The sequence below is a fragment of the Cetorhinus maximus genome, chromosome 14, assembly GCF_964194155.1.
Source record: "Cetorhinus maximus chromosome 14, sCetMax3.hap1.1, whole genome shotgun sequence".
In the NCBI taxonomy this organism is placed as follows: domain Eukaryota; kingdom Metazoa; phylum Chordata; class Chondrichthyes; order Lamniformes; family Cetorhinidae; genus Cetorhinus; species Cetorhinus maximus.
Genome location: NC_135892.1, coordinates 22,639,946 through 22,660,954, shown reverse-complemented (window position 1 = coordinate 22,660,954; position 21,009 = coordinate 22,639,946). Strand labels below are relative to the sequence as shown.

General features: G+C 42.6%; 1 protein-coding gene across 1 annotated transcript in view; it reads left to right on the top strand.

Annotated features, from left to right (window-relative positions):
- Positions 1 to 21,009, top strand: part of ninl (ninein-like) — a 111,917-nt gene that overhangs the window by 24,243 nt on the left and 66,665 nt on the right. Inside the window, exons 5-6 of the mRNA XM_078556642.1 lie at positions 14,386 to 14,452; positions 17,846 to 18,036. Coding sequence (XP_078412768.1) covers positions 14,386 to 14,452; positions 17,846 to 18,036 — 258 coding nt within the window. The remainder of the gene's footprint in view (positions 1 to 14,385; positions 14,453 to 17,845; positions 18,037 to 21,009) is intronic.

Sequence of the window (21,009 nt, the reverse complement as noted above, 5' to 3'; positions counted from 1 at the left end):
TTGGGATGTGCCAGATTTAGAATAGATACAGTAAATTTCCCTTTGATATTTTAGAACTGTTAGGAACAAACAAACAATGACAGACCAGAAGAGTCAATTTGGTCCATCCAGCTTGTGAATAACTTAAACGCTGGGGTCGCTCCTCTTTAAATGCTGTCTGAAGAAAGGCTAATTTTGAAGGGATGAGGGAGGAACTGACCAAAATTGGGTGGTGAGAATGGTTAAATCAATGAAATCTTCCCACATATTAGACGCTTTTTTTAACAAAATTAAATCTCAAGGGATTAATGGTGCAGTGATATCATGGATACAAAATTGGCTAAGGAACAGAAGGAGAGAGGAGTGGTGAATGACTGTTTTTCAGAATGCAGGAAAGTGGAGCCCCCCCACAAGGGGTTGCTATTGGGACCATTGTTTCTTTTGACATATAATTATGTCCTGGACTTGGGTATAAAGGGCAAAAGATGACATGAAGCTCAAATGTAGTAAACAGTGAGGAGAGTAGTGACAGACTTTAGGAGGACATAGGCAGGCTGGTAAAATGGGTAAGTAGCTGGCAGATTACCAAAGAGAAGAATGCACTTTGATAGGAAAATAAGGCAAGGCAATGTACAGTGTGTAAACTAAATGGTACAATTTTAAAAGAGGATGCAAGAGGAGACACTGGAGGACGTATGTACATGAATCTGTGAAGAAGGTAGAACAAGTTGAGAAGGTTGTTAAAGTATTTGTGATCCTTGGTCTCATAAATAGAGGCAGAGAGTACAAACATGAACGTTAAGTTTGTTTGTTCGTTGCCACCATAGCCTTGGTGAAGCCGTTGGCATCATCATCTTCCCTGGCTTTCTTCAAGCCTCCCTCAGTACATGTCTCAATGTTATCCACGTATCTGTTTTCTCTTCCTCTTCTTTTGTTTTACCTTCCCTTCCTCAATTTCTCCTTCAATTATTGTCAGGGTCTTCATTCCCAATTTCCACATTTATCTATCTTTGTCTCTTTAATTGACTCAGCAACCGTTTTGATTCCTGAACTTTTACTCTTGATCAAACCCATCCATTTGTCTTTCTGTCCATTCAGCAGAGTCTGAACGTTTGGTTAAACATTTGTACATTACTAGTTAGGCCCCAGCTGGTGTATTGTGTCCAATTCTGGGCATCACATTTTAGGAAGGATGTCAAGGCCTTAGAGAGGGTGCAGAGGAGATTTACTATGTGGTACCACAGATCAGGAACTTCAGTTGCATGGAGAGACTGAGAAAAAGTTGCTTGCTTTAAGGCAGAGAATGTTAAGAGAAGATTGGATGTGTTGAAAATTATGAAGGGTTTTGTTAAAGTGGATAAGAAACTGTTTCCAGTGACAGATGAGACAGTAATTAGATTAAAGATCATAAGCAAAAGAGCCAGAGGCAAGATGAGAATTTTTTCATATATGCAGAGAGTCAGGATGATCTGGAATGAGCTGTCTGAGAGGATGGTGGAAGCAGATTTAATTGTATCTTTGCAAATGGAATTGGATAATTACTTAAAGGAGAAAAATTTGCATGGCTATGAGGAAGGAGCAGAGAGCTAATTATATGGCTCTTTCAAAGAACCAGTACATGTGTGATGGGCTGAATGGCCTCCTAGTGTGTTATATCATTCAATGATCTATACGTACACTCCCCAGCCCACCCAAAGCTGTGTGGGTGTCTGGAAGAGGCAAAACCAAAACACTGGGATATGACATGAAGAAAAATCATTCAATCACCTGTTTTGGTTTGCTATCCAATGGACTGGCTGTGTATGGGCATCCAGCACATGGAGAGCGGACCTATGTGAGAAAGGCAGCAGTGGCAGGGGATTAAAAACTGGCGGCAGAGAGGGAAGCCCAGCACACGGAGAGCGGACCTGTTTGAGAAGGGCAGCAGCGGCGGGGGATAAAAACCAGCAGCAGAGAGCCCCTTCAACCTGTTTCTACCTGTTAGAGCTGAAGTGTAATGTCAAAGGGAAACTGGTGTTGGGTGGTTATCTCTTCCGTTTCTCTTTTGATTGGCCAAGTGGTTTAAATCAGGAGACGTTATTACAGCTGAAGAATACAGTTAAGAAATTCACTTTTCAAGTATTTAACAAACAAATTAATTAATTAACTTGAATATAGATGGTTGGGCAGATGATGTGTTGCAGCTGCAGTAGGTGGGAACTGGTGGACACCGTGCAATCCACTGTAACCACACCTGCAGCAAGTGTTGGTTGCTCGAGGAACTTTGCCTCAGAGTTGATGAGCTGGAGTCCGAGCTGCGGACTCCATCAGGGAGGGGGAGAGTTGCCCGGACGCTGTTTCAGGAGACAGTCACATCCATTTGATTAATTACATCAAATTTGGACCGTGGTCAGGGACAGGAAGGTGTGACTGCAAGTGAGGCAAGTATGGGGATCCAGAATTTAGCTTTGGAGGTGCCTCAGCCAATGCCCTTGTCCAATCGGTATGAGGTTCTTACTTCTGGTGTGGAGATGGGCACAGACTGTAGGGAGAATGAGCGAACTGACCACAGCACCATGGTACAGAGTGCTATTCAAGTGGAGGAAGAAAAGAGAAATGTAGCAGTAATAGGGGATAGCATTGTTAGGAGAATGGATACTGTTCTCTGCAGCAAAGACAGAGAGCCCCGAAGGCTGTGTTGCCTGCCTGATGCCAAGGTTAAGGACATCTCTTCTGGGTTGGAGAGGAACTTGGAGTGGGAGGGGAAGGATCCAGTTGTCATAGTCCATGTAGATACCAATGACATAGGTAGGACTAGGAAAGAGGTTCTGCTGAGGGACTACGAGCAGCTCGGGGCAAAATTAGAAAGCAGAACCAAAAAGGTAATAATCTCTGGTTTACTACCTGAGCCATGTGAAAATTGGCATAGGGTAAACAAGATTAGAGAGGTAAATGCGTTAATTATTTATTTGAACCATGCTGGGACCAGTTTCCTGGCGAATTGTATAAGTAGGGTTGTAGACAGGACTTTAAACTAATTAGTGGGGCGGGGGGGAGGGTTCAATTGAAGGGAAGTTTAAAAAAATCAAAAAGAAATGAGAGAGCAGAGATGCAGGGTAGTGAAGAGGCGAACAATAATCAAAGTGTCACAAGTAGGGACAGAAAATATAAGCAGAAGAATGCAACAGAAATTAGAACCAGAATGAGTAATAATGGTAAAAAGTCAAAGCTTAAGGCTCTTTATCTGAATGCACGCAGCATTTGTAACAAGATAGGAATAAACAAATATGACTTGATAGCTATTGCAGAGACTTGGTTGCAGGGTGACCAAGACTGGGAACTCAATATTTAAGAGTATTTGACAATCCAGAAAAATAAGCAAAAAGGAACAAGAGGTGGGATAGCTTTGTTAATAAAGGAAGGTATCAGTACAGTGGTGAAAAATGGTATAGGTGCAATAGATCATAGTGTGGAGTCAGTTTGGGTGGAAATAAGGAATAGCAACAGGAAGGAGCCACAGGTGGGAGTCGTTTATAAGCCCCCGAAGAGTTGTCTCACAATAGGACAAAGTATAAATCAGGAAATTATGGAGGTATGTAAGAAGGGCGCTACAATTATCATGGGTGATTTTAATCTGCATATTGACTGGACAAATCAGATTGGCAGGTGTAACATTGAAGACGAATTTGTAGAGCGCATCAGGGATTGTTTCTTAGAGCAATACATTGCAGAACCTACCTGGGAACAGGCTGTTTTAGATCTAGTAATGTGTAATGAGGTGGGATTAATAAGAGACATCGTAGTTAAGGATCTTCTAGGGGGCAGTGATCACAACATGGTAGAATTTCAAATTCAGTTTGAGGGCGGGTAACTCGGGCCTCAAACCAGTGTCCTCAACTTAAATGAGGGCAATTATAGAAGAATGAAGAGAAAGTTGTCTAAAGCATGCTGAGAAAATAGACTAAAAGGAAGGTCAGTGGGTAAGCAGTGGCAGACATTTAAGCAGATATTTCATATTGCTCAGCAAAAATTTATCCCAAGTCAAAAAGAAGGACTCGATGAGAAGGATGAACCACCCGTGGTTCACAAAGGTGGTCAAGGAGAGTATCTAATCCAAAGCTTAGGCATACAAAGCGGTGAAAACTAGTGGTAGGCCAGAGGATTGGGAATTTTTTAGGAACCAGCAGCGGATGACTAAAAAGCTAATAAAGAGGGAGAAAATTGATTATGAAGTAAATTGGCAAGAAGTATAAAAACAAATGGCAAGAGCTTCTACGGGTATATAAAAAGAAAGAGAGTGGATAAAGTGAGCGTTGGGATGCTTGGAGGATGCAACTGGAGAATAGATAACAGGGAACAGGGAAATGGCAGATAATTTAAACAAATATTTTGCATCAGTCTTCATAGTGGAGGACACTATAAACATCCCAAAGATATCAGATAAGAAAGGAGCTAATGGGAGGAAAGATCTTGTAACAATCTCTATCACGAGGGACAAAGTATTTGACAAACTAATGGGACTGAAGGCAGACAAGTTGCCAGGACCTAATGGCCTGCATTCAAGGGTTTTAAAGGAAATGGCTGCAGAGATAGTGGAGGCATTGGTCGAAATATTCCAGAACTCACTGGATTCCGGGAGGGTCCTAGCGGATTGGGAAACCGCTGATGTGATGCCCCTGTTCAAGAAGGGAGGAAGACAAAAAGCAGGAAACTATAGGCTAGTCAGCCTAGCATTTGTCATTGGGAAAATGCTAGAGTCCATTATTAAGGAAGAAATAGGACATTTAGAAAAGCTTAACGCAATCAAACAGAATCAGCATGGTCTTGTGAAAGGGAAATCATGTTTGACAAATTTGCTAGAGTTCTTTGAGGTTAGGGATATAGCAAGCAGAGTTGATAAAGGGGAACCAGTAGATGTAGTGTATTTGGATTTCCAGAAGGCATTCGATAAGGTACCACATGAAGGGTTATTGCACAAAATGGGAGCTCACGGTATTGGGGGTAATGTATTAAGCATAGATTGAGGATTGGTTAACACACAGAAGAGACAATCGTGATTAATGGGTCTTTTTCAGGTTGGAAAGATGTAACTAGTGGAGTTCCACAAGGATCGGTCCTAGGGCCTCGATTATTTACAATCTATATTAATGACTTAGAGGATGGGGCAGAGTGCAATGTATTCAAATTTGCTGACAATACAAAAATAGGTGGGAGGGCATGTTGTGATGAGGACATAAGGAATCTGCAAGGGGATATAGACAGGTTGAGCGAATGGGCAAAAACTTGGCAGATGGAGTTTCATGTAGGAAAGTGAGAGGTCATGCACTTTGGTTGGAAGAATCGAATGGCAGACTCTTATTTAAATGGAGAGAGACTCCAAAAAGTGCAGCACAGAGGGATCTGAGTGTTCTTGTGCATGAAACACAAAAAGTTAGCATGCGTGTGCAGCAAGTAATTAAGAAGACAAATGGAATTTTGGCCTGTGTTGCTAGATGGTTGGATAGGGAAAAATAGGGAAGTCTTGTTACAACCGTACAGGGTGTTGGTGAGGTCGCACCTGGAGTACTGTGTATAGTTTTGGTCCCATATTTAAGAAAGGATATACTGGCATTGGGGGCAGTTCAAGAGAGATTCACTAGGCTGATTCCTGGGATGAAGGGGTTGACTTATCAAGAACGGCTAAACAGGTTAGACCTTTATTCATTACAGTTTAGAAGAATGAGTGGTGAGCTTATTGAAATGTACAAGATTCTCAGGGTACTTGAGAGGATAGATATTGAGAAGATGTTTCCGCTAGTGGGGGAATCTCGAACTAGTGGACATAGTTACAGAATAAAGGGACACTCATTTAAAACTGAGATGTGAAGGAATTTCTTCTCCCAGAGGGTAGTGAATGTCTGGAATTCTGTACCCCAGAGAGTTGTGGAGGCTAGATCACTGAAATTATTTAACGAGGAGGTAGATAGATTTTTCAAATATTGGGGAGATGAGGGCTATGAGGAGCTGGCACGAAAGAGGAGTTGAGGCCTGGGGCTGATTAGCCATGATCTTATGGAATGGCGGGACAGGCCTGAGGGGCCAAATGGCCTCCTCCTGCTCTTCTTAGTTAGAACATAAGAACATAAGAAATGAGAGGATTAGGTATGATTTTTGGTAGCCATCTTATTTTAACACCATTAAGAACAACTAGCATTTATGTACTACTCACCTAAGAGAACATGCCTCTAAGCATTTAACAACACAGGAGGGATGGACACTGATTACAAAAAAGGATGGAAATTTAGTGAGGAAGACTGATGGTGTGGTCAAAGAGTCTTTAAGGAGTCCGTCTGAAGACAGAACAAAAGATCTTGGGAAATAATCCCAGAAAGTGGAGATGTAAGTCATTGATATACATTGGGGTCAATTTCAAATGTGATGACCACGATAGCCAAATAGTCTTACAATTAATACTGTTGGGTACAAGATTAATGCTTTCCACTGCCCAGGGAACTTGTACCTCTGCATGAGGCAGAAGAAAACTGGGGAAAGGAATAGTGTTTTTTCTGATTCTGCTGCTCTGAAGATGGTGGGTTAATTTGTTAAAATTGTTATTCTGAATATTGATGTTGTTCAGGTACTAATAGGTCTGTAATGGTTCAGGTTTAAGCTTCCTGGTGCAATTTATGTTTGTCTTTACTTTGGATCTCTGTCAGTTCTTTTGAAGATGTAACAGAATAGTCTCTGTGAATATATAACCTTGGTACAGCTGAAACCATCGCTTGCGTAGTGAGCAGGAAAATGTCTGCTTCCTCACAAAATGAGCTTACAGAGTTCCATGAATGAGCAAATTGTGCTGGCCACTCTGAGTGATTGCGTTTTCAAGTTAGTAAAATCCTTTTACTGACACAGAAGACTACCCTGTACTCAAAAGATTAACAGGTAGTTTGCATTTCAAGGTCATGTAACTGGTTCCTGTGAATACAGCCCTTTCCTGTTTGTGTATCAAGAGTAATAGGTTAGATAACTGAGCAACCTTTTGATCAATTCATCTTCTGGGATAAACTCTGTAGATTTTTTAGTCGTGTCTCTATTTTGAGCCTTTCCATTATCTAGAGAATGATCTGACTTGTGTTTTGCCACTATCATAACCAAAGGAAATTTATTTCCTGTGATTAGCCAAAGAATGAATTCACTGTTTTATGCTGCTTGCCATTCAAGCTATGCATTGATTCTGCTGTGATTCAGTTTACTGGAATGAGTTCCACCGTTGCTTAGTTACAGATTTGGTGATACATTGTAAACAGTAATTCCAAAGCTTTATGGTCAATTACTTCATATTATAGATATACTGTACAGCCATACTCTGTAAGAAAGAGCTTTCCTTACTGCTAGTATGTACAACAACGGTAACGTATAATATGCAAATCATAGCTTGTACACATTTTAATTTGGGTCTGCTCTGCTATTCTCCTAACCAAAAAGATTTTTTTTTAAATGTTCGTTCATGGCCAGCATTTACTACCCATCATTAATTCCCCTTGAGAAGATGTTAGTGAGCTGCCCTCTTGAACCTGCACCCATGTGGTGTAGGTACAGCTGCAGTGCTGTTGGGAAAGAGTTCCGAGATTTAGACCCAGCAACAGTGAAGGAACAGTGATATTATTCCAAGTCAGGATAGTGAGTGGCTTGGAGGGGAAGGTGCTGTTGAAGGATCCTTGACAAATTGCTGCAGTGCACCTTATAGATGGTACACACTGTGTTGTGGTGGAGGGAGTGAATGTTTCAGGTGGTGCATGTGGTGCCAATCAAGCGGGCTGCTTTGTCCTAAATGGAGTCAGGTGGTGAGTTATTCCCTGAAGAATTCCTAGACTCTGATCTGCCCTTACAGCCTCAGTATTAATAGAGCAGGTCCAGTTAAATTTCCAGTCAATGGTAAACCCCAGGATGTTGATGGTGGAGGGGGTTTCAACGTTGTCAATGCTATTGAACGTCAAAGAAAGATAGTTTCTCGTTGGAGATGGTCAATGCCTGTCACTTGTGTGACAAGAATGCTACTTACCACTCACCAGCCCAAGCCTGGTGCCGAGTGGCCTGGGCGAAACTTGGACTGAGCATTCATGAGAAGATTATTGCTGAGTAAGTGCCACATCAGCGACCAAGACTCTGAGTGAACTGTAACACACCACCACTAAGTACTGCTTGCTAGTACTGTCGATGACACCTCCATCACTTTGCTGATGATGAAGAGTAGACTGATGGGGGCGGTAATTGGCCGGATTGGATTTGTCCTGCTTTTTGTAGAGACAACATACGTGGGCAATTTTCCACATTGTCGGATAGGTGCCAGTGTTGTAGATGTACTGGAACAGATTGGCTAGGGGCATAGCTAGTTCTGGAACCCAAGTCTTCCATACTACAGCTGGAATGTTGATGGAACCCATATTCTTTGCAGTATCCAGTTCCTTCACCCGTTTCCTGATATCACATGGTGTAAATCAAATTGGCTAAAGACTGGGATTTATGATGCTGCGGATCTCAGGAAAAGGCCAAGGTGGATTCTTCACTCTGCACTTCTGGCTGAAGATGTTTGCAAATGTTTCAGTTTTGTCTTTTGCACTGCTGTGCTGGGCTCTTCCACCATTGAGGATGGGGATATTTGTGGAGCCGCCTCCTCTTCCTGTTTAGTTGTTTAACTGTCCACCACCGTTCCTGACTGGATATGGCAGGAATGCAGAGCTTAGATCTGATCCGTTGGTCATGGGATCGCTTAGTTCTGTCTATAGCATTCTGCTTCCACTGTTTAACATGTTGTAACCTCACCAGGTTGCCACCTCATTTTATGGTATGCCTGGTGCTGCTCTTGACATACTCTTATACTCATTTTATCAGAGTTGGTCCCTTGGCTTGATGATAGTGGTCGAGTGAGAGATATGCTGGGCCGTGAGATTGCAAATTATGGTTGAATAGAACTCTGCTGCTGCTGATGGCCCACAGTGGCTCATGGATGCCCAGCTTTGAGCTGCTAGATCTCTTCTGAATCTATGCAATTTATCATGGTGGTATGGCCACACAACATGATGGAGGGTGCCCTCAGTGAGAACGGAGAGTTTAATCTCCCCAAGGACTATGCTGTGGTCACTCCCACCAATTTAGTCATAGACGGATGCATTTGCAACAGGTAGATTGGTGAAAATGAGTTCAAGCAGTTTTTTTCCCTCTTGCTGCTTCTCTCACCACCTGCTGCAGGCCCAGTTTGGCAGCTATAAGACCATAAGATATAGGGAGCAGAAGTAGGCCATTCGGCCCATCAAGTCTGCTCCGCCATTCAATGAGATCATGACTGATCTGATAATCCTCAATTCCACTTTCCTGCCTTTTCCCCATAACCTTTGATTCCCTTACTGATTAAAATTCTTTCTCAGCCTTGAATATCTTAATGACCCAGACTCTTTAGCCCTCTGTGGTAAAGAATTCCACAGACTGAGAGAGGAAATTCCTCCTCATCTCTGTCTTAAATGGGCGACCCCTTACTTTGAGATTATGCACTCTGGTCCTAGACTCTCCCACAAGGGGAAACAACTTCTCAGCATCTACCCTGTCAAGCCCCCTAAGAATCTTATATGTTTCAATAAGGTCGTCTCTCATTCTTCTGAACTCCAATGAGTATGGGCCCAACCTACTCAACCTTTCCTCATAAGAAAATCCCTCCATACCGGGGATCAACCTGCCTCCAATGCTTTCCTTAGATAAGGGGACCAAAACTGTTCACAGCATTCTAGGTGTGGCCTAACTAGTGTCTTGTATAGTTTTAGCTAGACTTCCCTATTTTTTATACTCCATTCCCTTTGATATGTCCTTCATACTCGACCAGCTCTGTCAGCGGTGGTACCACTGAGCCACTCTTGGTGATGGACATTAAAGTTCTCCACCCAGAGTACATTCTGTGCCATTGCTACCCTTAATGCTTCTTCAAAGTGGTGTTCAATGTGGAGGAGTACTGATTCATCAGCAGGTGGAGGGCAATAGGTGGCAATCAACATGCCCATTTTTGACCTAATGCCATGAGACTTCATGACATCCGGTGTCAATGTTGAGGACAACCAGGGCAACTCCCTGCCCACTCTATACCATCACCTCTGGTGAGTCTGTCCTGCCAGTGGGACAGGACATACCCAGGGATGTTGATGGAGGAGTCTGGGACATTGGCTGTAAGGAATGATTCAGTGAGTATAACTATGTCAAGCCATTCTTTGACTGGCCTGCAGGATAGCTCTCCCAATTTTGGCACAAGTCCCAGGTGTTAGAGAGGAGGACTTTGCGAGGTCAACTTGGTGCTGGAAATGACAAAGGCACACACTACCAAGGTCGCTGCTGGGCAGTCCATCTGGTTTTATTCTTATTTGACTACTCTGCAGCAGTTGGATACCTAGTGGCTTGCTAGGCCATTTCAGAGGGCAGTTAAGAGTCAACCACATTGCTCTGGTCTGGAGTCACATGCAGGGCAGACTGACTAAAGATGGGAGATTTACTGATCGGTTCTAGTAGTTTTATGATCATTATTCCAGAGAGTTTTTCCCTCAAGATTTGTGGCAGAATTTGAACTCGTTTCTCGTGCAGTATTCTTGGCTCTGGATTACTCACCCAATAACATTATCATTATGCTACTGTTCCCGATTCCGTGTATATAATACCTTTCACTACCTCAGAACGTCCCAAGGCACTTTTTAGTGAATTAAGTACTTTTTGACTACTGGGGGAAATGCAGTGATATTTCTTAGAGATATTGGGTGAGGGATAAGTGTTGGTCAGGGAGAGCTCTCTTGCTCCTCTTAAAAATCGTGCTGTAGGATCTTTGGCCATAACAGTTTTTTTTGTTTGTTTGAGAAGGATATACCTGCCAATTCAGTGAGTACTTAACTGTTTACCTGCTGGGATCATAAAAAAACCCAATAGGACAGGTTTTCTTGCACTTAACAAAGAAAAAGGCTAGCTTTATTATATTTAAATCAATCTAAGTAAAATATTAAAACACACACCAACTTCAGTGCATGCATACGCGCAGGCATCCACATATTACAGAGTGGGAAAGGATAGGTTGGCCAAATTAGAGTCCATTCTTCGGTTGTTCTTTGGGAGACTGTAGTGCTGGGTTGGATTCTTTTTAAAAAAAAAAGCTCTGGCTGCAGCTGGACATCCCTGGATGATGACAGTCAACAAACAGGGCATGAAGCCTACCGGGTGGGTTGGAGAAAGAAAAGGAGGCAGGAGGGACCCCACTTAGGCTTTCTCCCTAAGATGCTTGTCACCAGTTCTGCTGAGAAAACATGTTTAAAACAGGTGAAGGCTGGCTTGTCATGTGACTTTCCTTCTCCAACTGCCAGGGGATTAAAAAAAACCATTGTCCATGTATTCAAAAGATGACTTGATTAGCTCATATCCGGAAGCTACCTTAGCCAGTGTCCCATTGTCCAAGTGAATATTTTTAATGACCCATCTCCAACAGTTGAATACCTCAGGTGCTTGCCAAAGATACCTTGCTAATGAGATTGGAGATGTAAGTCCTTCCCACTTCCCTGAAGTCACTGTCTTGCAGAGTTTTGCAGACAGACTGACTCCATTCCAATTAATTGGGACATGGAATGTATAGTATTGCAAAATGGGGTTAGCCATCTGGGACTGCGTGTTAAAAACATAAGAACTAAGAGCAGGAGTAGGCAATTCAGCCCCTTGAGCCTGCCCCACCATTCAAAATGATTATGGCTGATCTCATTTTGGCCTCAACTCCAATTTCCCGCCCTTTCCTCATAACCTTTCAACCCGTTGCTAATTAAAAATCTGCCTATCTCCTCCTTAAATTTATTCAACGTCCCGGCATCCACTGCACTCTGAGGTAGTGAATTCCACAGATTCACGACCCTTTGAGAAAAGTAATTCCTCTTCATCTCTGTTTTAAACCTACCACCCCTTTGCCTTAAACTATGGCCTCTCGTTCTAGAATGCCCCACAAGGGGAAACATCCACCCCACGTCTACTTTGTCTATCCCCTTTAGCATCTTATATACCTCAATTAGATCTCCTCTCATCCTTCTAAACTCTAGTGAGTTTGGGCCTAAGCTGCTCAATCTCTCCTCATAAGACAAGCCCCGCATCTCTGGAATCAATCTAGTGAACCTCCTCTGAACCACCTCCAATGCAACTACATCCTTCCTCAAGTAAGGGGACCAAAACTGTGCACAGTACTCCAGGTGCAGTCTCACCAATGCCTTGTACAGTTGCAACATCACTTCCCTATTTCTATACTCTATTCCTTTAGCAATAAATGCCAAAATTCCATTTGCCTTCCTTATTACCTGCTGTACCTGCATACCAGCTTTCAGCGATTCATGCACGAGGACACCCAGATCCCTCTGCACTGAAGCATTCTGAAGTTTCTCTCCATTTAAATAATAAGTCGCCTTTTTATTCTTCCAACCAAAATGGATAACTTCACACTTATCTACGTTAAACTCCATCTGCCAGATTTTGGCCCATTCACCTAACCTGTCCATATCCATTTGTAAATTTCTTATTTCTTCATTGCAACTTACTTTCCCACCCATTTTGGTGTCATCCGCAAAATTAGCTAGAAGTACCTTCTATCCCTGAATCCAAGTGATTAATATAGATTGTAAATAGTTGGGGCCCAAGGACTGAACCCTGTGGCACCCCACTAGTTACAGCTTGCCATCCAGAAAAAGACCCATTTATCCCGACTCTCTGCTTTCTGTTGGTTAGCCAATCCTCTATCCAAGCCAATATATTACCCCTAACTCCGTGAGATCTTATCTTGTGTATTAATCTTTTGTGTGGCACCTTATCAAAGGCCTTCTGGAAGTCCAGATATACTACATCTGCAGGATCCCCATTATCCACTTTGCTTGTCACATCTTCAAAGAACTCTAGTAAATTAGTGAAATGTGATTTACTCTTCATAAAACCATGCTGACTCTGATGGATTGCATTTTGACTTTCCAAAAGCCCCATTACTGCTTCCTTAATAATGGATTCCAACAATTTCCCACCGACAGACATTGAACTAACTGGTCTATAGTTTCCTACTTTCTGGCCCCCCCACCCCACTCCCACCACACCCCCCCCTTTTTGAATAAGGGCATTATATTAGCATTTTTCCAATCCACTGGAACCTTTCCAGAATCCGGGGAATTTTGGAATATTATAGCCAATACATGCACTGTCCTTGCTGTCAGTTCCTTTAAGACCCTGGGATGTAGGCCATCAAGTCCTGGGGACTTGTCACCCTTTAATCCCAATAGTTTGCTCAGTACTTTTTCTCTAGTAATGGTGATTGTTCTAAGTTCCTCCTTCTCTATACCCTCAGCACTACCTGTTACTATTGGGGTGGTTACTATTGGAGTTCAAATCACTTTAGTCTGTGTTTTTAAAGAGTCTGTTTTTTAAAAGTTCAGTTCAGATTTGCAGCCGGTGGATTAAAAATCATTGTTTGGCATATAGCACATCTTCATAACAATCTCATATGAAGACTGTGTTATTTCTGTGTCATAGCTGACACACTGTTGTGCCTTTAGCTTGGAGAAGAGTTCCGTGATGCTGGTCATCCTCCTGTACCTTTGGTCATGTGTGCATTTTGACCATGTTTGTCACTGGGCTGTTCCATCACTGCAGCTCAATCCTGTCTTCATTGGTCATGTACAGGTGGTCACGGAATATAAATCTGGAATGGAAATTGTTGTCAATTCTCCAGTTGCTCTTCTGTTGAGACCCTGCAGCAGTGGCTGAGATCAGTTAACTCAACAGCAACTTGGATTTATACAGTGCCTTTAATATAGTAAAATGTCTCAAGGCACTTCACAGGAACGTAATCAGTCAAGAATTGACATTGAACCACATGAGATATTAGGACAGCTGCTTGGTCAAAGAGGCAGTTTCAAAGAGCATCTTAAAGGAGGAGAGATAGGTGCAGAGGCAGAGAGATTTAAGGAGGGAATTCGAGAGATTAGGGTTCTGGCAACTAAGTGGCAATGAAAATCAGGAATGTGCAACACCCCATAATTAGTGGAATGTAGTGATCTTGGTTGGTTGAAGGGTTGGGGGAGATGGGGAATAGGACTAATTTTGAGGAGCTAACAAGGTCTGAATAGTCTCCTTCATTGCTGTGTGATTTTCTGTCACCATGTCTTCCCTTCCCCCTAAGCATCACCATTGATGAACATCCAGCATTGGGTTCAATTCGAGGCAGGAGCTCATTGTGATTATTATATGAATGTAAACCCTAAGGATTCAAGCATAGTTGCCTGGTCACAATTTGCGCAAGCACAGAGTTTGCAGTGCATTTGTCTTGCAACCTCAGCACCTGGAGTGGCAAATTTATACCAGTGTTTCCCTAATGTTAATGGTTGAATTTATTGGAGTGATTTTCTGTTACAGAGCCTCAAATCTGATGAAGAGCTTGAACATCATAAAGAACCTTCACATGAAACCTTTGAAGCACAAGGTAAAGTTTTTTTAAATGGTGTTAAGAACTGACTTACTTTTTTATCCAGCAACAGCTTTCATTTATAAAGCATCTTTAATGTAGTAAGATGTCCCAAGGGGCTTCACATGGACATAGAAAGAGAAGTAGACCATTCAGCCCCTTAGGCCTGTTCCACATAGGAGCGTGATCAGATAAAATTTGACATTGAGTCAAAGGAGGAGATATTAGGAAAGGTGATGAAAGCTTGGTCAGTGGTTAGTTTTAAGGAGCATCTTATAGGAAGAGAGAAAGGTCGCAAGGCAGCGAGGTTTAGGGAGAGAATTGTAGAGCCTTGGGTCTATAAAGATAGGTTTAACAGTGCACAGGGAGACTTGTGGCATTGCCCCCTCCATTCCCAGCTGCGGCACTTGATGTGGCTAAAACTGGATTATACTGGTTGTTGGTGAGAGTGAGGCATGAAATAACTCTCTAAGATTCAGAGTAATGACAAAGATCTGTCCTGTTGCTACTGGAAGACACAACTATGTAAACAGCTAATGCGTGGATTGGTTACCCTCCATTTATTCTTCTTTGTGACTCTGTTTCATAATTTATTAATCTGCCTGGTTATTGGGAGAATAAGCTCAGACACAGTATTTTTTGTCCTTCTACAAAAACTGATAATTACAACTAGTGATGTTGTTTAATATTGAGATATCCCTCAAGCCAATAATGTTACTTTACTGTAAATTTGTTCTCCTTTTTAAAAAAAGGAGAAATAAGTAATGTACTTACGTTGCTCTGTGATCTTAATTTGTGAGCTATATATTTATGCCATCTTGTTCCAAATTATTTTTCACAGCCATTCCGAGTTTGTTTATTTTCCCACTTGCTTTTTGGGTGTTCAAGGTGATAGGACAATGTAGCTTAAATTTTCAGGCCCGTACTAACTTTGTTCTGGTAACAAAGATGGGTTTAACAGTGCACAGGAAGACTTGTGGCATTGCCCCCTCCATCCCCCAGCTGCGGCACTTGATGTGGCTAAAATTGGATTTGCCATGTGGAGAGTTTTCGACAATAACTGTCCAGCTGTTATTGTACAGCACAGTGCAATTGAACACTAATTTACTGCAGCAACAGCCTAATGTCTTAAAGGATTAAATTACGAGGACAGGCTGCGTAAAATTTGGCTCGTGTTCCCTTGAGTTTAGAAGGCTGAGGAATGATTCGATGTTTAAAGCAATAAAGGGATTTGTTTGGATGGATACAGAGAAACTATTTTCTCTGGGAGAACCCAGAACAGTGGGTGCATAACCTTAAAATCAGAGTTGGGTCATTCAGAGATGAAATCAGAAAGCACTTTTTCATACAACATCTGGAATCCCCTTTATCCCTGAAAAGCTGTGGATGCTGGGATGCTGGGTCAATTGGAACTTTCAAGACTGGTAGATAGATAGACTTTGGGGTATAGAGTAAAGGCAGGAAAATGGAATTGAGATAATTCAATGGCGGAACAGGTTTGAGGGGCTGAATAGCTACTCCTGTTCCTATGTCGATTCTCTTTGACAAAATAAAACAATTGTTTTTCCTTTGTGCAGTGGCATTGGGGTGGGGGGGTGGAGTTGCGTTGCGGTTGTCGAGGTGCAGAGGCGTACGGACTGGAAGGAAGGCCATGCCAGTGTGATAAATCTCCTGACCATTTTCATCAATGTAAAAGTATACTTCAAAGTAATGCAACTTGAAAGGTATATTTATTGTCCTGATGATGCTCCGACTGAACCTAAATTGCAGGCATGAAAATTAAGTTGGCTAGTTAAATAGGCTTTGCATTGTTCTGTAAAATACAAGTTAGATTTTTGCGTTGTTCACATTTATCGATCAGAAACATTAAAGGATGCAGATGCTGGAAATCTGAAATCAAAACAGAAAATGCTGGAAATTCTCTTTCCACAGTTGTTGACTCACCTGCTGAAGATTTCCAACATTTTCCGTTTTTATTTTATATTGAAATATGCAGGTTAGATTTTTCATGTGGAGATTAGGTTGAATAGACTCTTCTCCAAATCCAATATTGAAATCCCATTTGCTGTTGAAACTCTCATGCCTGTGTTTATTACCCTTGGACTTGATGGTTCCAGTGCCCTCTGGCTGACTTCCCACTTAGCAGCCTGTGTAAAGTTGAGCTCATCTAAAACCCTGCTGCCCACATACTGACGTGTACCAAATCCTGCTCGTCCATCATAACTGTGTTCGCTAGCATACATTGGCAACGCCTTTATTTTAAAATTCTCATCTGGCCTCGGGAGGGGTGTTGGGCTTTGGGGACGGGGGGTGGTGTCAGGTCGGGTTGGATCTCAGTGGTGGGGGGAGGGGGGTTAGTGGTGAGGGGAGTCCCTGTGGGGTTGGGGTGAGTCCCTGGAGGGGTAGTCGAGGGGTTGGAGGGAGACCCCTGGGGAACGGGGTGGGTGGGGGAGTCCCAAGGTGGGGAGACCTCTGGGGTGTGGGTGGGGTGGGGTGGGATGGGGTTTCTGGGGGAGTCCTGTTGATGGTCCAGTGTTTACAGTGGTAGAGTTAGAGAAAAGTTTATTGTCAACCTAATCGCCACATGCAAAGTCATGTGGTAATCTTTTTAAATGGTGGAATTATACTTCATATCCTTAAAAATAAAACAAAAATGTGTCGAATTTATGCATTTTCTGCTAAGGGTTCACGGATTAATGAAGCAATATGAGACATGTACTCATAACAAAATTGAGTACAGAAGCAAAGAGGTTGTGCTAAACCTTTATAAATCATTAGTTTAGCGCATAGCTGGAGTATTGTGTCCAATTCTGGGCACCACTGCATTAGGAACAGGGTGTCAAGGCCTTGGTGAGGGTGCAGATATTTATAAGAATGGTATTAGGTATGAGGAACTATTCAGGAGAGATTCGTGAAAGTGGGATTATTCACCTTGGAGCAGAGAAGGTTAAGGGGAGATTTATTAGAGGTGTGCAAAATAATGAAAGGGTTTTGTGGGGGAAAAAAACTGTTTCCACTGGCAGCAGGGTTGATGACGTGAAGACACAGATTTAAGGTACTGCAAATGACAAAGGAACCAGAGGGAGATGAGTCATTTTTTGCAGTGAGCTGTTCTGATCTGCATATACTGCCTGAAAAGATGGAGGAAGCAGATACAATAGTAACTTTCAAATGGGCATTGGATATATACAGTTATTGAAAATGAAAGATCTACAGGGCAATGGGGAAAGAGCAGGAGAGCAGGACTAATTGGATAGCACATTTAAAAAGGCACAACGATCGTCTGTGCTTCTATGATTTAGTTTTGGCATGACCCGATTGTTAGTCTCAGCAAAACATTCTTTCTCTTAAGTTATCTGTGAGAATTGTAAACATGGTTAAGCACTGTTTATGTTTAAAATTCTCAATTAGGTCAGTTGAGCAAATGCAATACCGATGACTTTGACAGTCCCAGGAGGTTCTCCACTCCTTGTCCTGAAGCTACAGAGAACCACGTGCAAGCTATCTGGGATGAGTTGGGAATAGGGAGGAACGGCTATCTTAACAAGGAGGAATTGGCGACAGTCTGTGATAATATTGGCCTAAAGGACCTCAAAGACGAAGTATGTGTGTTAATCTCAACCTAATTCATCGTTAGTGTAAATATGACAGTGTTGGTAGCCTAGTATTGGCACACTGCATACATCAGTGGCCTACGATGTTTTCTCTCTTTCTTCAATCTCCTTGTGCTGCAAAGCTGCTTTACACCAAAGGGTAAGCAGGAGCATTGTTCCCAAGGTCGAATAATGCTTTCCTATAATCAACTGCCAATTGGTCAGATAACTACTAATGATGTTCATTGATTAGATACCAAATTAATAGCTGTGACCTGGGAAGATTGCTGGTTCATTCAGGCTTAATACTACCAATGAGTGCTGAAGTTCGGTGTGTCCCATGTACTCCAATTTAAATCTTCAAGGTTGCTTATGTCAGAGTTGTGTCCAAAACTGAAAGGATGACAACCTTTGAAACCCAAGATGTGGATGATGGTGGTACAGTTATATTGGAATATGAGGCATACAAGCAGCTTATTTAACTTGTTTTTAATTGGATTTTGTTTAAATCTGAGTTTCCTTCATCCAACTAATTCAGTTTGAAGGTCAACATCATCTTTAACAGCAACTCCCCAATCTGTAACCATGTGAACTCCATATGATCTCCACCTCTGTGGTCTCTGTCATTGAAAATGGGAATTTCTGACCAATCCCTTGTCTCCCTTAGCATTCACGTCTCCAGGTCTACTTCCAATCACACTGCCCTAACTTTCACCCCTGGAAAAACTGCTGCCCAGGTTCCTCACCAATTCACTGTCAATTCTAACTTCTCAACACTCTGCTGGCTCTACACTTGTAAGAGAAACACTGCCACTGACCAGCCAAGCAGTCAGCTCCCTTACTTCTGCTTCCAATGCTCTTATCTTACTGCCTTCTCCCTTGTCTCAAAACTCCCATCTTCACATCCTTATGCCTGAGAGCTACAGACCTGAGCAAACCTGGTGTATGATGAGCCCTGGAGTCTTGTGTACCACCAAATCTGATTGGACCACCTTGAACCGTAACACTATTCCCTCTCCACCGTCAAATGTTTCTTTTATTGTAGGATCATCCTAGAGGGCAAGGGCAACAGAAATCTTCTTTTATCTGAAAGATTGCACTCTCAAACCTCTCATTCCCGTTTCCCTCAACGCCTTGCCTTGCTGCCTCCATCCTTGGTTCTAAAACGAGTGTGAAGAGCTTGTGGGCTTCTTTATCTTGAAGATCGAGACCATCATGCAGTTGCCTCGCATGCGAGCCCCTTCTCCTACCCTAACACCGACCGCCTCACTCATCCCAACGAGGCATCCCTGTCACTTGGCAACTCCTCTCCCTTTGCCCTTTCGAAGCTCATCTATTCTATGATACCCACCTTCTGCTCCTTCAATCACTTCCCACCAGAATTCATGACCATTCAACTATCTTTCCTGGCCATAGTGCTGGCTCACGTTTTAACAACATTCACTGGTCAGACAATGTTTTTCCTCCTTTCTAAACTACCATTGTTGCCCTCTCCTCAAAACTTGATCTACTTTTTCTCTCTGACTTCAGTGCAATTTCTAACCTGTTTCTTGTCGATGATCCTTGCTGTCTTATGGCATCCCAGCTACATGCTGTTCCTTGATTTTAAAATACACCCTCGTGTTCAAATCCCTCCATGGCCTTGTCCCTCCCTATCTCTATAATCTCCTCCAGCCCAACAATCCTCCAAGATCTTTACATTTCAGCTTGGTGTCTTGTGCACCCCTCACCTCCCTTGCTCCACCATTATTACTGTCTCCAGCTGCTGAAGCCCTAAGCTCAGGAATTTCCTTCCCAAACCCCTCTTGCTCTACTCTTAAGTTGCTCCTTGAAACCTATCTGTTTGACCAAGCTTTTGGTCACCTGTGCTAATATCTTTTTACGTGGCTTGGTGTCAAATTTTGTCTAATAATGCCCCTGTGAAGTGCCTCGGAATGTTTTTAATATGTTAAATAAATGCAAGTTGTTGCCTAACCCTCCCAAAACTCCCTGTTTGAATCCCATCAAACTTTTCTTTGATAATTACCCTGGGCAGAGCCTCAAATGGTATCCCCTGTGACTTCAGCCATGGTGCTTTAATCAGTCCTTGTGATAAATGACCTCCTAACAGTGTTCAAAATGGTTGATATAGAAACATAGAAAATAGGAGCAGGAGTGGGTCATTCAGCCCTTCGAGCCTGCTCCGCCATTCAATATGATCATGGCTGATCCTCTATCTCAATGCTGTATACCTGCTCTCACCCTATACCCCCTGACGCCTTTAGAGTCTATAAGTTTACCTATTTCCTTCTTAAATGTATTCAGTGACTTGGGCTTCTCAGCCTTCTGTGGTAGAGAATTCCACTAGTTCACCACCTTCTGAGTGAAGAAATTTCTCCTCATCTCAGTCCTAAATGGCCTATCCCGTATCCTGAGACTGTGACCCCATGTTCTAGATCCCCAGCTAGAGGAAACATCATCCCTACATCCAGTCTGTCCAGCCCTCAGAATTTTATATGCTTCAATGAGATCCCCTCTCATTCTTCGAAACTCCAGTGAATATATGCCCAATCTCTCCTCATATGACAATCCTGCCATTCCAGGAATCAGTCTGGTGAACCTTCACTGTACTTCCTCTATGGCAAGTATATCCTTTCTTGGGTAAGGAGACCAAAACTGCACACAATACTCCAGGTGTGGTCTCACCAAGGCCCTGTACAGCTGCAGTAAGACATCCTTGCCCCTGTACCCAAGTCCTCTTGCAATGAAGGCCAACACACCATTTGCCTCCTTAACTGCTTGCTGCACCTCCTTGCTTACTTTCAGTGATTGGTGTACAAGGACACCCAGGTCCCTTTGTACATCAACATTTCCCAATCTATCACTATTTAAATAATATCCTGCCATTCTGTTTTTCCTACCGAAGTGGATAACTTCACATTTATCCACGTTATACTGCATCTACCATGTATTTGCCCACTCACTCAACCCGTCTAAATTGCC